At 38.7% G+C, this 17,884-nt stretch overlaps 1 protein-coding gene across 3 annotated transcripts in view; it reads right to left on the reverse strand.

Moving 5' to 3' along the window:
• Window positions 1–3,113: 3,113 nt before the first annotated feature.
• rsu1 (Ras suppressor protein 1) overlaps window positions 3,114–17,884 on the reverse strand; it is a 110,522-nt gene continuing 95,751 nt past the window's right edge. For 2 of the 3 annotated variants that reach the window (XM_073488543.1, XM_073488544.1), the window contains one exon: window positions 3,114–4,679. In XM_073488543.1, coding sequence (XP_073344644.1) covers window positions 4,577–4,679 — 103 coding nt within the window. In that variant the 3' untranslated portion in view covers window positions 3,114–4,576. Of the gene's footprint in view, window positions 4,680–16,497; window positions 17,027–17,884 lie in introns of those variants that run through there. The other variant, XM_073488545.1, reaches the window with a different exon arrangement.

Below are 17,884 nucleotides of genomic sequence, written 5' to 3' on the forward strand. Positions count from 1 at the left end.
TGTGTCATGTTTTGCTTTACTCTTCCTAACAATGTATTTTCCCCGACTGTGTTCTGTCTCCACCTGTGTTTCATTGTGTTCAGTCGTCAGGTTGTCAACATCTGTTCTGTCCTGCCTTTGTAGCTCATGTCTCATCAGTGTTCCTGCTTTTGTTCCATGTGCCTTCCCTGTTTGATCCCAGTTAGGTTTTATGTTACTCTTTCAGTGTTTCAGATTTGCCTGCTTCTTCTGTTTTTATTGCCTGCCAGTTTTTGTCATCTGGATTTTAGCTTTATGTTACTGAAGCTTGCTTTTTGTTTTTTGAACCTGCCTGTGTTGATGAGTTTGATTTCAGAGCGAGAAGAGGGACATACCAACTAGTATTAATCAATGGTGACTGTATTGATGTTAAAAATTAATATAAATATCTAGGTACAGTAATTGATTAAAAAAACAAGAAAAAAATGGCAGTTTGAAGTGGACAGACAAATACTAGTTCTGTTTTATGGTTCATTTGCAGGGAGTATTTCTACTTTCTGCTTCATTGTCTGGTATTTTTCACTGTCTCTTGTTAACAAGAACAACCTCTGTAATATTGTTAATATGTTTAGCAAAATTGTGGGACAACAAAAACACAGTATAGCCCCATTTCCACTAAGCAGTAGGGTTCAGTTCTGTTTGGGTCATTACACAATTGTTTGCATTTCCATTGTCAAAAGTTGTGCATGGTACCAAAAGCCACCTGGGTGACATCCTACTCTATACAAGCCCCCTAACCTTGTGTATGGGCCAGATATGCAGACTGCTCTGATGTTTGTCATGAGGTCCAACTTCATTAGAGCGAAGTCAGTTCATAAACCTCAGCGACTTGGTGAGCATAACATTATCATAACTGATAAAATTGATGATTGAGACAAAAAATCAAAAAGATTAAACATTTTTTTAGTATCAACTTGACTGAGATTTGGAAAGCTAAATATAAATGCTTTGATCATGAAGTAAAGCAGCAGCTACATAGTCTATTAGCTGCTCTCTCTGTGGTGGGCGGGGTGCTTGTGTCTCTTCCCTGTCACCACCCTCATTAAAGTGGCACAGTGCAGCCCCCCTTAGACAATCAAGCCTGCCCTAACACACACGCCACCTATAAATCACCTCGTGAAAATCAATATGCTTTAGTTAGCCTGGGACTCATTGTGTCCTTGGAAAGTTGTGAGATGAATTGAGATGAAGTGAGCACAAAACAGGAACAACATCCACCAAAAGAGGATAAAATCACCAAGGGGGGAGGTGATAGTTGGTCAAAGATGACAAATATTTAAGCAATCCATGATGCTGTTAATTTCCCAGCCCAAGCTTAGCCTTTATAACAGAAGGCAACAGAAGATGAGTCAGGTTGCCATTACTTTAGCTTTTCTCTGAGATGGATGAAGGTCTTAAACTAAGGCCGCTATATTGAATATTCTTTTCTTTCAGGTAAGTTTGAAAATCCTTCCCTGTGCATCTGCGCAACTTTCTGCTGATTAAACCAGAAACAGCAGCCTCATGCTCCATCCCCCAAATACCTGATATAAAACATATCTTGTAAATCTGCATGGTGCTCTTAATAATTATTGATGCACCTGATCCTAGAAAAACATGTGCTGAAAAGTAGCCCAAACAGCTGCAAGCAGAACTACAAATCGTATGTTCAAAAGGGCTCTGTGTAACAACTTAAATGTATTAATCACTTTTTTATTGGCCATATGTGAGTGGACTATAACATGAAGTGAAAAATCAGACCTTCTCCGTTCCTCTCTGTTGCTTAGGAGTGCCTCGTCAGTGTCTTTCTCCGCTCCACTAAAGCTAGGCATTGACTGTAAAATTTCAGAAATGTTGTTAATTCCAACTCATACTGTACAAGTAAATTGTCTGTGATGTAAAGCCAGAGCTCACGATTAATGTGCCCACACTGTATAGTCCGATCGTTAAGCCACGACCTGAGAGCTCACAATGTACATGTAAAAACGGCCCGTCAGCCCCTGCAGACCATCCTATTGACAATTATCAATAAAGATTAGTTTGAAAGCTCCGAGGCAGGCAACAATGGTAACAAAACAGAAGTGTGCTGCCTTGTTAATCTGTGCAATCCTGAGTGACAAAACCTCCACAAAAAACGAGGCGCCAACGCATATGGACTTGAAGATGCCTCAGAAGATGTGAACAGTATGGCGTGTCCATTTTGCAGAGGGAACGGGAGGTAGGCTAGCTACTTTTACTTCTGTTAACTTGGTAGCTGATGCTAATGTTCCTTGTTGTGCAGTTGCTACCAGACAAACTGTACTTCCTACGTATTTTTTGTCCATCATTGTGTTGCCATGGCGTTTTCAGTTGCTCTGTTTGCCACTTTTTGTGCAGGCACAGTGAGAAAAAAAGGCACTGACTCTGTGAGAGACTGCTTTGGCTGACCAAAATTTCTGAAATGTCAGAAATTCATCCAACGTCTGACTTTTTTATCATAATTTTTTTCCCCAGACTTTTAAGTTTAAAGTCAGAATTCTGAGTTCGATTCCAAAATCACTCACTACCCACTATATAGTAGGTTTGAGAGTCAGACTTCTGCATTTAATTCAGAAAAAAAAAGGAAGAAAAAAAAGTCCTAGCTCAATTTTTTTTACTGTGGTCCTCTTCTGTAATACTCTACATAAAGCCTGCAGTGCCCGATAGCCTCCTGACGGGACAGCTGGTTCTGAGAACAATGAGGGCGGTCAGAGTCTGTGTGGATTTAACAAATGGACACTTACTGTAAGTAACACCCAAATGCTGATGTTTGAAAGCTGGTGCTAATTTGGATGAAACTGGTATTTTAACACACAAGACCAACTACAGACCACAGTTTGCTCTTGGTTTGTTTTTTTAACAGTTGGCTATTTCATTTCGACATTCAACTACGAAATTCAAATGTGATTCTTAGTCTTTATGAGCCATTCTGCACAAGTCTTATGGGGGACTGAAACCCCATATTTCCAGGCATCATAGTGTTGTCCTACAGTGTCTCAGAGTTATTGAAACTGTATTCAATGTGACAAAGTAAAAAATAAGAAAAACACTTAAATGTAGTGCATATTTACCTGAAATGAACAATACAATACAGAGGAAACTGTTTGGAGACCGTTTTATTTTAAACGTTCAATACAGAGAGCCTCTGACAAAAGCATGAACTAAAGCATGAATTTCAAAAATTGAATACATCCAAGCATTCATTCATTTTTGGAACAGGCTGAAATGTAATGGACACTTGGTAAAGCTTCTAAAAAATAACATAACATAGAGAATGCGGAATTAGAGGTACAGTAAAGTTGAAACACAAGAACAATTGAACTGAGAATGCTCTCAGAGATCAGTGGAATGAAAACAAGTAATGATTCAGTGGGCCTGCTTCTTCACTCATAGAGATAATTGTATTTAAATTATTTGCTCAAAAGATTCAGTTTTATTTGACATTAGATAACAACACTGTCCTGTCTGCCCCCACTGTCCAGCTAGTGGGAGAGAGGAAGAGGAGAAGGGGGAGTATACACTATTCAGAAAATACAGACAGAAGAAAGCATTGGGTAGTGTAGTATTTAAACTGAGTAAAGTTCTGCAAAAATATGTTACCACATCTAAAATAACTACAACTGTTTTCCACACACTTGTTAAACATAAAGAATTACACTAAATGAAATACTATGTTAGGAAATATGGATTCCAGAGGATACTGGAAGTGTGATGAGGATTGTTGAAGCCGAGAAGCAACTTGGATGCGATGCAGCTGCATCAAGTAGAAATCGGAGGCTTGTCATTAGAGGGTTGAATACCTTTACATCTGTGAAGAAGAGTTCTTTCCAGAGAAAACTGGACTCACCTGTTTTTAGTGTTTGCCTTTGGCATGACAGAATTTTAGCAGTGTCACCTTGCAGTACTTCTTGACACTGATGTCCTCAAAGTGGGCACCAGCATAAAAAGTGACTGCCAGTGTTTTCTAACAATGACATTTAAATCAATTCTTAACTTTGCTTCTATAGATGAGGGGCAGCTTAGGCTTCTGTGGCTCAGGTGGTGGAGCGGGTCGTCCAATTACCAGAAGGTTGGTGGTTGAGCCCTAGCTCCAGCTGCATGTTGAAGTGCTCTGGGAAAGATACTGAACCCCAAATTGCTCCCAATGGCTATTCCATCAGTATGTGACTGTGTTTGAATGCTGAGTATAGAAATATTGTGGGGTGCTTTGAATAGGAAACACTGAATTGCAAATCAGCAGGTCGGCACCTTGCATGGCAGCCTCTGCCATCAGTGTATGAATGTGTGAATGAAAGGGTGAATGTGACAAGTGTTGTAAAGCGCTTTGAGTGGTCAGTAGACCAGAAAAGCACTTTGTTAGCAAGTCCATTTACCATAAGAAGAGTTGGAGAAAAAAAAGGGATGCATGTTATACGGTCCAAGTGTTTAACAGTACATATTTAGAAACATAATTGAAACATTTCCATGAAATAAAATGTGAATGAAAAGAACAAAGAAAAAAGGCACATGCAGTGAGTTTGGCTGGCCAAGTGAGTTTTCATCCCTATCCTCAGTCTTCTCTTTATTTGTTTTTGGCAGCCAATGGTTTGCGGCTGATCTTCTTACTCTTATCATTGCTCTTCTTTGGAGGTTCTGGGTTGGCCTGCATGTGTCTGCCATAGAGACTGAGAAGGAGATGAGTGGAAAAGGAGAGAAGAGCAGAAGTCAGGAGGGTAAGGGAGTGGAGGGGAGGGGAGAGCAGATGAGAGACTTTTTTCAGTTTGCACAGATAAATACAGTATAGAATTCTCACACACATACAGAGGTGTGTGTATAGCAATGTGACAAATTATACACGGATGATCTTAGCTGAACTAATAATAATTTAAAAAATGATAATTCAGACCAGATGTTGTGGAAAAAACAGCTCAGTGAGGACTTCCAGTGATTTGGTCTACTAGATTAAAAATCAAAACACCCAAAGAAAATTGTCACAACATTTATACAGCACTATTATCTTCTGTGATGTTCATCTGTATGCTCAGAATGAGTCAAAAACTCCAGAAACAGCTTAAGTTGCTGATTTAATTGACAACTCTCAGGGGCACTACTGCAGGTTTGACCAATGGCAGAACAGAAGCATGGCTCTTAAGAGAACAAAGCAACCAACCAACAAACTGGCTCATAAGGTTGAGGGGTCATTGCATTTGGTTTGCAAGAGAAGTTGTTTTCACTGCAACATCCATTTATTAATCCGTCTGTCTAACGCATTAATGGGGTGGCTGTAGCTTCAGAGGAAGGGCAGGTCGTCCACCAATCGGAGTGTCGGTGGTTCGATTCCTAGGCTACCCCCCCTGCATGTCAAAGTATCCTTGGGCAAGGTACTGAACCCCAAATTGCTCCTAATTGCTTGGCAGCCTCTGCCATCAGCGTATGAGTGTGTATGTGTGTGTACCCATTGATGTAACACCTGCTGAATGAAGGAATAGAAATAAACCTGAATGGCTGATTATGGACTTAGCTGAGATCAGATAGAGGCAACAGCATAAGCTTTGACATCAAACTGCTGCTTCCTATTTGTACTGACCCTTCTCTCTAGTGCCCCCCTTCACCCAATGCAGCAAGCCCTAGATTTAAGTAAACAGCTGCAGGTGGAAAAATATCAATGTGTGGTCAAAAACAAGACTTGCACACAATCGCTGAGATCCTCACCAGTAGTGGTCGACAATTTAATTGGAACAAATACAAAAACACCAAATACTCACACGGCATACATATGGTCATCAACAGTGGACACACGCAGTTGATTGTCAACATTGACTGTGTTTTATCCTATACAACATCCAGCCCACCCCCCTACCCCGGTCTGTCACTTCTCTCTCCCATGGGTGTCTCTTGCTCGCACAGTAGCGAGAAAGAGCAGTGGAGTAGAAAGACTTTTTCTTCAGTTCAGTGTCTCTGTCCTCCTCCCTGAAGCCTGTTTCACATTTAATTGTGTCTTGGTTTTTCCTCCTCTTACAGTATTCATACTTTGCCTGGGTTTAAAAAAAAAAAAAAAAAAAAAAGCTTACCTAAACAGTATCAGTAGTCATCCCTATATTATTGTTACAACATCGATATCAAGGTAAGAAGAAAATCCGCCTAGCCTGGCCAACTATTTTTAGTATGTTAAAGAAAAGCCCCACTGATTTTTTTCTGTAAGAGGTAGAAACACAAAATTTGCTGTGGAAACTGTCAAGACAGGTGGCTACACATGACAAAATTAAAATTTCTGATTTCACCTATCTAATATGCCTTAATTAGAAGACAGAATTGATTTTTTTCAAAAAATGTTTTTTGAGATATAGCTATTTTTTGTATCATACTAGTTTTAGTTGTCAGACACAAGAGGTGACTCTTTTTTCACAAAACCACTGTGGAAACAGAGGTTCCTTTTGTCACATGTTCAAAAAGCTTTATTAATGACCAGATGGACTCAAGTAAGAATTAATTATAAAAGAGATTTTTTAGGGAGAAATGATGATAAATGTAGCTCCACACACACACACACACACACACACACACACACACACACACACACACACACACACACACACACACACACACACACATCATCCTTAATTGTTGTCCAGACCATCTCCTCATCTCCACTGTCTTTTGCAATGTCACCACTCTCACAATCTGGAGGCTCATTTTAAATGGCTGCCCTCTCAATGACAGCTGATTTTACCAATTCTAACCAACTCCTGAACAATGAATCTTTTATGGCAATTAGCCATATCTCACTTTCCTCCTGCAAGACTGACAGTGGCCAACCACAACAAATCAGGACTTTGACTTGGAAAATAATTTTTTAAGTTGACAACATGTAATTCATGACACAATTCGAACGGGATCGAAAAATGATTTGTCTTCTTCCATTCACTACCATGCATAATTTTTCCTGCACAAGGTCCCATGGGGCGTGACTTTGGCTCTCTATATGTGAAATATAGATTCTGTTTGGAGGAGACTGACTTGTCAGCTTCTTTAATTGTATGTTGCCAGTGTACCACTCAGAGTTGTGGGCTTACAGTACTGTAGATCATATACATTGCCTTCCTTTACTTTTCAACAGGTACTTTTATGTCTGTTTGACTCCACTGGGGGTTGGAGATGAAAGAGTAAGGCTAAAATGTTCATACATGCCATAAGAGTAGACTTAACTTAAGAAACATTAATTTAATGGAATACACAAGTGTCATTATAGTTAGATCTACTCTTGTGCTATTGATGGGGCAGCCAATTAACTTATGTATTAAAAAAATATATTTTTTGGGAGGTGTCTCTCCTGCATTTGGCAGAGGCAACTGTATTGTTTTTAGCCTGGATTAAGTTTTTCTTCTTCTTTGTATGTGTCTAATATTATAATTAGGGCCCGAGCAGGGAACCTGCGAGGTCCCTATTGTTTTTGTAATGATTATTTTTCTGCCAAAATGATCGCATTTTTCACTGCCTGAACATACCCCAAAACTCACCAAACTTGGAATATAGATCAGACCTGGCGAAAAATTTTCTAATCTGTTGTTGTTGTGAATTTTTACCACTAGGTGGCGCTATAATCAAGGACAGTGCGTTTTGGCTAATAACTCCCATATACTTTGTCGCACATTCAAAAACCTTATATCCACGCATTCAGTGAATTATGCTGACTCTTCTGATATAGGCCACGCCCATTTCCGCCTCAGTTTTTTTCCGCAAATTCGCAAAATGTCGAAAACCTACTTTTTCGAACTCCTCCCAGGCAATTTCACCAATTTGCATGAAACTTTGCACACAGCATCTGTGGACCCTTCTGACAAAAAGTTATTAAAAGAATTTTGATACGCCAAACAATACTCAAGTTATTAAATAACTACTTCCTGCAGATTTTGTTCCAAACAGGAAGTGTTGCATATCTTCACATTGGTTTGTCCGAATGACGTGAAACTCAGGACACTACTTCCACATGAGCCCCTAAGGCTCTGTGCAAATTTATTGCCGATGACCACTAGGTGGCGCTCTTTAAATTCAAGACAACACAAATTTTGGTACACTCATTGCCAATGACCTCCTGAGGACAACTGACAAAGGTGTTACCGATCTGACACTAGGTGGCGCTCTGGTGGCAGTTTCATTTTATATTTGCCACTGTGCCCACACCATAACACTTATGGATATGAAATTGACAGGGTGGTATAGACCGGCCCCTGTAACTCACACACCAAAAATGACCAGCAGGGGGCGCTATCATCAACACAAACCGTTTTTGCCTAATAACTCCCACATAATATGGTGCACATTGTTAAACCTTATATCTACATGTTCCCTGAATTCAGCTGGACTGTGTGATGTGGGCCACGCCCACGTTCGCACTGAATTTCCATTCGCAAATTCGCGAAATGTCGCAAACCTACTTTTTCAAACTCCTCCCAGGCAATTTCTCCGATTTACACCAAACTTTGCACGCAGCATCTGTGGACCCTCCTGACAAAAAGTTATTAAAAGAAATGTGCTAGTCCACAGAACGCCCAAAATATAAAACAACAATTTCCTGCACATTGTGGTCAAACAGACATTCTTGTGTATCTTGATGAAATACAGTCCGATTAACACAAAACTTTTGGCAATTGTGTTCCATGGCACGATTAGCATTTCTACAAAATTTCGTGCAATTCGACCAATAGGTGGCGCTTTTATTGCTAAATGACGAAACAGCAGCTTCACTGCCTTCAGTTTTGTTTCCTCTACGGAAGTTGTTGCATGAACAAGCCTCGACAGCAGCATGCCCCGACAGCAGCACGCCCCGACAGCAGCACGCCCCGACGCGCGTGGACTGCGAGGGCCCGTTCATCGCTGCTTGCAGCTTTAATTTGCTCTTAATTTTTATAATATGCTCCTTGCTCCCAGTAGCTGCAATTGGTCATATGTTGCAAACGGTTATATGCAGCAAACACATCCTTTTATGTGAACATCTCATGGCTCAATTGGGAAAAACTGGGTTGACTAATCGAGTTGATAAGTTGGGTTAACTAGATGTGCTGAAAACAGAACGGAGCAGAACAGAAAGTCAGAGCTGTTTTGGCTGCAAAAGGGGACCCTGCACAATATTAAGAAGGTGGTTTTAATAGTGTGGCTGATTGGTGCATTATTTTACAATGTCAACCTTTCTGAACTATTTTTTTTCTTAGGGTCTCTTGATTGTTAGTGAGAGTGCATAGAACGACCCACTTGCCAGTTAAGAATATAATGTTAATCTTTTGCCATGCCCACATATCAGTCCTGTCCAAAAACGGCACATACAAGATCGTTCTTTTATGCACTTTAATAATTTAACCACAAACATGAGAGAAAAGTTGATGAAAACCAGCACCTCAAAGAAAAAAGTCTTGAGCAGTGGGCTGTAACAGCCTAAAAAAAAAAAAAAACCTATATCAAACTATAAATATATACTAGAATTACCACATTTTGATTGTATTCCTCAGTGCACTAGTCAAGTTATTTCTAGAGCATATTATAGAGCATACTTCAGAACATTATGATATCACGGTACATTTAAAGTCTGACCTTTTGTTTATTAAATGTCATAACTTCATAATTTTGTCCTATTAGGCATTTGTATGTCTAATGTTATTGTACTTGTAGTATAAATTCTTGATTAAAGGCCAAAAATGTGCTTTTACCAGATGTAGAGGAAATTCCCTCAAGGTGTTCTTCAGATATCACGTTCACAAGAATGGGACACCCCCCCGTCCCCAGATTCTGCTCTGATCTGGATCCGTTTACTGATGGTAGGAGGGCGATAAGAGAGATTAGAGAATACTTTTTTTTCGGGATTAAAAAGCAGATTTAATTCACTGCAACAGCGATGGTGACATCCATTGTAGATGTTGTCACGTTACTGTAATGCTGACTGGAGCTGGATGGGAAATGTACTTTATTTCATGGAGACATTACAGACAGTAGAGGGGAAAAGAAAAGGGGGAATTGCAGTCTCAAGTGAGTGCTGAATACTGAGAGTTGATCGGAATTTACACACAGACACACACACTCTCCTTTTATGCCATTCTTGGTTAAAATTAGCTCATGGCTAATTTAGTAAAGTACCCTGGCTGTTTACTGGGGATAAACACTTCAAGAGTACGGTGAATAAACACAAATTATACTGCGGTCAAACTCATTTTGCTGGTGACCAATGGTGAACACACCATTAAACAAACTACCAATTGCTGATAAAAATCTATCTGACATGACTCAGGCACAAATGTCCACAGACAAGATAACGTTTTAAGTTTTATTCACCTTAAATGTAGTCTTGTTCACTGACTTCCTTGTCTTGGAAATAGCAACAGCAACCTAAAGAAACGCACTGTTAATTTGAGTAAACTTCATCTGAAGTACTGACACCAAGTTTTAACTGCCGCACCTTAGTCACAATCCTTAAACATTTTTCACTTCTCATTATAGCACTTAAGATCTGTGAAGATATCTTCAGCAAAAACAAACAAACAAACAAAAAATTCTCCAGCAGCAACCTCAACCAGATAATCTATAGTTAAGATGGTAATCACAGGCGCTCAGAATTTTGAAACAAGACAATGCTTATCTAGCCTCTCAATTAAGGTTTAGTTAGAACTCAGGACTAACACAAGAGTGAAAGCAATGGATTGAAATTGATTACTGACAATAGCCTATAGGATTATGTTAACATTGTATAGCCACAGCTGTATAGTATCGTGAATTGTTAGGACTAGACTAATCACCAGGCAGCAGAGCCACAGCTCAGTGTAATATTTTATTTTCTACATTTTATGTTTTCAACAATTGCTCATTTATATTCATGTTATTTATGATACAGCCTCTTAAATTTTCTCTCAATGTGCACCAGATCGATGCATTTAACTTTAAAATGTGCAAAATTTTCTTCTCGGGAAACATGAGCACCCCCAGAACATGTAAGTAAGTTATAGACACTATGGCCTTAGTTTTCTAACACACACACACACACACACACACACACACACACACACACACACACACACACACACACACACACACACACACAAACTGTCAGTCTATGATTGAAGTGTCTTGTATTTTTCCTCTCCTCTCTCTGCCTCCATTCCATTTTAACATTTGCAACTGGGAATTAAATGCTGCCAAACCCTCTAATATCTGCTGCCCATCAAAACCACAGTACTCCAACAGCAGAGACAGCAGAAGAAACAGGGAGAGGAAGGGATAGACAGATACAGCCAATGAAAGAAGTGGTCTTGTGCAGGAGGCAACCACTTTCCATTTTAACACGAGTGCTTGCTTCATAGGTGGCTGTTTATCTTTGAAAAGCTCACCACAGCAGCGTTACATTACTATCAGCAATCCGGGTTTATTTTGCAGATTCATCCTACTTGGAGATTTCTGCCTATTTGCAGTTTAAGACATGCCCAACCTCTTCTCTATACCTCAGGTGGAGGTCACCAGGGTGCAGGGATACATATTTGACTGAGAGAAAGAGGTTGAAACAAAGTTGGATCCGAGGACCCTGCAGAGGCTCTTGTCCAATCAGCTGTGCTGTTGAGTCCCAGAGAAGAGGTAGAGGCAGGCACAGAGTGCTGGGAAGCTCCTAAATGCACTGGGGTGTCTGGAAGCAGAGGGCCTTGGGATACTTGACAGTTTTTAGGGATGGCAATGCTGGTCTGTCTGGCTGGTTCGTCCACACTGAAATATCTCAACAGGATGGATTGGCATGACATTTCCTCTACCTCTCAAATGTCTGATGGAACAGATATGCCTCTATTTCAATCCATACAGCTGTCCACAAAGGCTTCTTAACGGCTCACTTTTCACTTGCACTATAGATGCACCAAAAGTGCATTTTTAAGTTGAAGTCATTTTCTTGCATCTCTCTTTGATTTGTCATATATTCTAACGTTAATCATGGATTACCCTAATTTACCCTAGTTTTTCTAGATCAATTTTGAGTAATATTCAAACAGACTCTATTTCTTATGAGGCCCTTTAAAGCTCTTTTGACATTAATATTAGTAAATAAGTCACTTTGTCACTTACTCCATTGAATACTGCATGTACACAATTTGTTATCAGGCATATCTTGCGAAAGAGATCTTGATCTCGGAGGAGAAATCCTAAATAAACAAGTTTGAATGAAGTAAAATCAAAGTCCTTGAAAAATCAATTTTAAAAACTACTTGACTACTCAACTAAATAAATATGCCAGTATATCAGTCACAATGAGATAAACATTCTGCTGGGAGACCTTAGGTCAAGGGATTCAAATGGATATTCTTTGACACATACCAACTACCTAAATATTGTTGCAGACCAAGTACACCCTCTGATGGCAACAGCACTCCAAAATGGCAATGCCCGCAACCCAGCAGGGCAATGTAGCCTGCTTCACTGCTAAAGCTACTCAGGAATGGCCCAAGGCATGTCAGGCGTTGACCTGGTCTCAGATCCCAATCCAGCTAAGCATCCATGGGATGTGGTGGAACAAGTCTGATCCATGCAGGCCCCACCTTGCAGCCCACAAGACACAAAGGCTCTGTCACCAATGCTCTGGTGTCAGACACTACACCTTAGTCCTGTGTTGATGCCCTGATGGGTCAATACCAAGCCTGACCCACATTGGGGCTTCCATGGATCTGATGTGAAAAAAATTATTAAAAAGCAATGGAAAAAGTGGGCTTTTTTTCTGTGTTGATGCCCTGATGGGTCAATACCAAGCCTGACCCACATTGGGGCTTCCATGGATCTGATGTGAAAAAAATTATTAAAAAGCAATGGAAAAAGTGGGCTTTTTTATTCTGAGTTTTATTATTGGTTTAATATTTTGCCATTTCTTTATGTAAACACATAATAATATCAAATATATTTATGTTTTGTCAATATATGTCATCCCATAAAAGGCTGCAGGAAACAGAGAGAATAGAAGCAGATAATAAACAGAGAAGAGAGCTAATAATGGACAGCAGGACTGTGTTGACTGATTGTGTGTGCTCCTTTTAAGAAGAGCAAGATTATTCATTAAGTCAATAAGTGGCCAATGCAGCACACTTGGTGCTGTCATAACAAGCTAGTGTTAGCATAATTGTTGGTTCAAAGCATTGATGGATGAGTTGTGGAAAGAAGGATGTGGAGGGAAGAGAAATGAAGTCAGTCAGTGTCATAAAGGAAAAATAAATCAATTTGAAGAGGAGAGAATAATGCAGCCTTATTGATGATGGAGTGTCCACTCAAAAAAAAGAACAACAAAAACATTAGAGAGTCGATGTTTATTAACTGTTTTTAATAATCTCTTTTGACTACTAGTATGTATAGTATGTGTTGCTGTGATGTTAAGTCACATACATCTCTCATCTGACTGACAGTAGAGGACTGACATGAAGGCGCGCATGAACAGAATATTGAGGACGATAAGAGAAAGCGGAGGACCACTGTGTCGTATTCCATTGCCAGACAAAATGAACGTGACTAAAGTAAAGCAAACTAACCCATTCAAACGCATATATGTGTATATATATACATATATGTGTATATATATATATATATATATATATATACATATATATATATATATATATATATATATATATACATATATGTATATATATATATATACATATATATATGTGTATATATATATATATGTATATATATATATATATATATATATATATATATATATATATGTATGTATGTATGTATGTATGTATGTATGTATGTATATATATATATATATATATATATATATATATATATATATATATATAAATATATATATACATATATACATATATATACGAAAGCCCTAAAGGGCCATTCATTCATACATTTTATTTCCTCCGTTTTCCCGTGATAACGAGTTAATTTCATTTGTTTTCTCAAGATCTCGAGTTATTATCTCGAAATAACAGCTGCCGTTTTCCCGAGATAACGGGATAATTTTCTCGAGATCTTGAGAAAACAAAATGATAGTGTAGTATATTAAATCATTGCAGGAAACATCATTCAGTGTAGCAATGTCAGAGGAGCAGGAGCATATCGATCACCACGTCACATATCTTTTCAATCAAGGCCTGACAGGCTGAAATAGCATTATGCCTTGCTATTACAGATAATATACACATGAGTGTGCATAATCTAAAAAGACAGTTAGCAAGGCCTCAGCTATATCGGCGGCGCAATCTAAGTGAGCCTGATGTCGTCATTAACTACATTGCTGACCAGCTATGTAGTCACTGACGAGATCTCAAATTAATTATATTGTTTTCTCGGGAAAACAAAGTTTCGTTATCTCGAGATCTTGAGAAAATTATCCCGTTATCTTGGGAAAACGGCAGTTGTTATTTCGAGATAATAACTCGAGTTCTCGAGAAAACAAATGAAATTAACTCGTTATCACAGGAAAACTGAGGAAATAAAATGTATGAATGCATGGCCCTTTAGGGCTTCCGTATATATATATATATATATATATATATATATATATATATATATATATATATATATATATATATATATATATATATACACATACAGTCATCCTCAAAATTATTCATACCCTTGCTAATTTTGTGATTTTCTATTTTTGTGATGAAATGACTGCATTTTTTCATGTTTGTTTATGAGGTATACGTGACCAACAAGTGAAAGAATGACAACAATACACAATTCAAGAAATTCTTCATTTCGGGGGTATTTTATTCATGGATTCCCAAAAAATGACATGTTCAAAATTATTCATACCCCTGACAATATCTCAACAAAAATCTTTGTCCTGTGGTTATTTCAAAATGTTACAATTGAATAAATACCATTAACATTGTTGAACAAATGTTAAACACTAATTTAAAAAAATAGCATCTTTCCAGAAGAGTATAAATAGAGGAAAAGTGTTCTGGTCATTCTCAATTTCTGGTCATCATGGTCAAGAAGAAGGAGCTCAGTGAAGACCTACGTCGACGTCTTGTGCGTGCCCACAGTGAAGGAAAGGGTTACAAGGCCATTTCAAAGCAGTATGATGTCCCTGTGGCAACCGTCCAGAGCATAATTAACAAGTACAAGAAATTCAGTACTGTTAAAAACCTCAGCGGGCGTGGCAGGAAGCGTAAGGTGTCCCCCAAACTTGCCAGGAAAATATGCCGAGAGGTCAACAACAACCCCCAGACCACAACCAAGGCCCTAATTGAAACGCTTGACCAGGCAGGGACAAAGGTCTCACGGTCCACCATTGAGCGAGTCTTGCACAGAGGAGGTCTCCATGGACATAGGCCTCGAAAGACGCCGCTGCTCAGGAGGAAACGCGCAGGCTTGCCTGGCCTTTGCTAGAGGTCATTTGAAGCAAGATCCCAGCTTTTGGTCAACCATCCTGTGGTCTGATGAGACCAAGTTGGAGTTATTTGGCCATATGGATGCTCAATATGTCTGGAGGAAGAAAGGCGAAGCATATAAACCAAAGAACACTGTGCCCACAGTCAAGTACGGTGGTGGACGCATAATGCTATGGGGATGCTTCTCTTCCAGTGGCACAGGGAACCTAGTCAAGGTCCAAGGAATAATGAAAAAGGAAGATTACATCAGGATCCTTGATGAAAACGTGAAGGAATCTGCTGAGAAACTACAGCTTGGCCACAACTGGACGTACCAGCAAGACAATGATCCCAAACACACTGCCAAGGTAGTGAAGAAATGGTTCACGGACAATGATGTCAACGTCCTAGAATGGCCAAGTCAGAGTCCTGACCTGAATCCCATCGAGAACTTGTGGCATCACTTGAAGACCAGAGTGGTGGCTAGGAAACCGACCAACCTGACCCAGCTTGAGGCTTTCGCAAAGGAGGAATGGGCAAACATCCCACAGGAGACATGCAGGAAGCTTGTGGACACATACAAGAATCGTCTCAAAGCAGTCATAAAAAACAAAGGCTATGCTATTGACTATTAAAGAAAGACATTGGACTAGGGTATGAATAATTTTGAACATGGCATTTTTTGGGAATCCTTGAATAAAATACCCCTGAAATGAAGAATTTCTTGAATTGTGTATTGTTGTCATTCTTTCACTTGTTGGTCACGTATAACTCATAAACAAACTTGAAAAAATGCAGTCATTTCATCACAAAAATAGAAAATCACAAAAATTAGCAAGTGTATGAATAATTTTGAGGACGACTGTATATATGTGTATATATGTGTGTATATATACATATATATACATATATATTATATATATATAAATGTATGAATGCATGGCCCTTTAGGGCTTCCCTATATATATATATATATATATATATATATATATATATATATATATATATATATATATATATATACATATATATATATACATATATATACATATATTTATATACATATACATATATATACATATATATATAGATATATAGATGCCTCAGCTATATCTTAAAAGAAGCAAGCAAAAACATTTTCTTATGCAAAATATTCATCTATGAAACAACATTGTTTATTTGTAAACAATGTACAAACAAATACAAAATGAGGTTTGGTTTTGATACACCAATTATTATCATTAAATCCCAGTGATGCATTTAAAAAACTTTTATTGGAATTGAAGTACAGTAATTAAAAACAACTTAGATAAAATAAGATTCCAATTTATTTAAAGCCTACGTTTATTACATTTGTACAACAATTCATTCAACTGTATACTGTCAAAATGTTAACATTTATAAATGTAACATCTAAAATACATGGCAATAAGCCTTATTTACTATAGCCATATTGCATCACTGTGCATCTAATCTTGTAACACATGTTGTCCTGTGTTGCTACATTCATTTGCTTTGTTGTCCTTCTTCACTACTATCCTGGTATCATTCAACTTACGATGTACTTCTCCCTATCTTAATCTTAAAATCTATGACTTAGTAAAGCCAAACAATAGACATTTGTCTCGGTTGTCGCCTGCTGTGCTGAAGATGCCAGAATCAGGAGACCATGGGATCTTGTTCTATTATACAAAAAATACAAAGCACTTACAGTTCTCGAGCGTAAACGTAAAGATTTCCCAATCCCTTTGAGTGTGTGTGTGTGTGTGTGTGTGTGTGTGTGTGTGCAGCTCCCGTGATGAAGTGTTAGGGCCAATTAAATGCAGAAGAAAAGAGGCGAATGGATTCAGATTCCTGATGATGTCTTTATGGAGCTCTGCTATTCCACACGGCTTAATTAATCCTGGCAAAGCTGTGTGTGTGTGTGTGTGTGTGTGTGTGTGTGTGTGTGTGTGTGAGTGAGAGAGAGAGAGAGAGAGAGAGAGAGAGAGAGAGAGAGAGAGAGAGAGAGAGAGAGAGAGAGAGAGAGAGAGAGAGAGACACTGAAAGTTGGTATTTGCTTTCCTTTACCCATGTGTATGTTACAAAGTTAAAAATATGTATGTGAGTGCTTGTGTGATAAATGCAAAGGGAGGCCAAAGGCCATTGATCTGATGGGGGCCTTCCTCTCACAGCCACCTCATCTTTACCAGCGCTGCCAACCAATTTACTAGATTATTTTACAGCAAAAGAAACATAAGTAGGAGCAGTGAAGATAAGGAATGGAGCGCAGGGATGGGGAAGTAAAGGAAGAAGAAAGTAGGCCTGGGCGTTGAAAGGATAGCAATATGTTGCAGCGACAGACACTTCATCGTTAGTAATATGAAAATAGTTTGATAAAATGTTCGAGAGTTTCACATGTATGCATTACATGAAAACCAAGATAAAAGCACATAATGAATAGGCTCATAAACAGCCTCTCATATCCCTTCATAATGCAGTGTGTCTCGACTGATATGCAAACAGCAAATTTCCTCATGACATAGTGTCATTAAACATAA

Source organism: Pagrus major, chromosome 19 (genome assembly GCF_040436345.1).
Source record: "Pagrus major chromosome 19, Pma_NU_1.0".
Taxonomy (NCBI): Eukaryota; Metazoa; Chordata; class Actinopteri; order Spariformes; family Sparidae; genus Pagrus; species Pagrus major.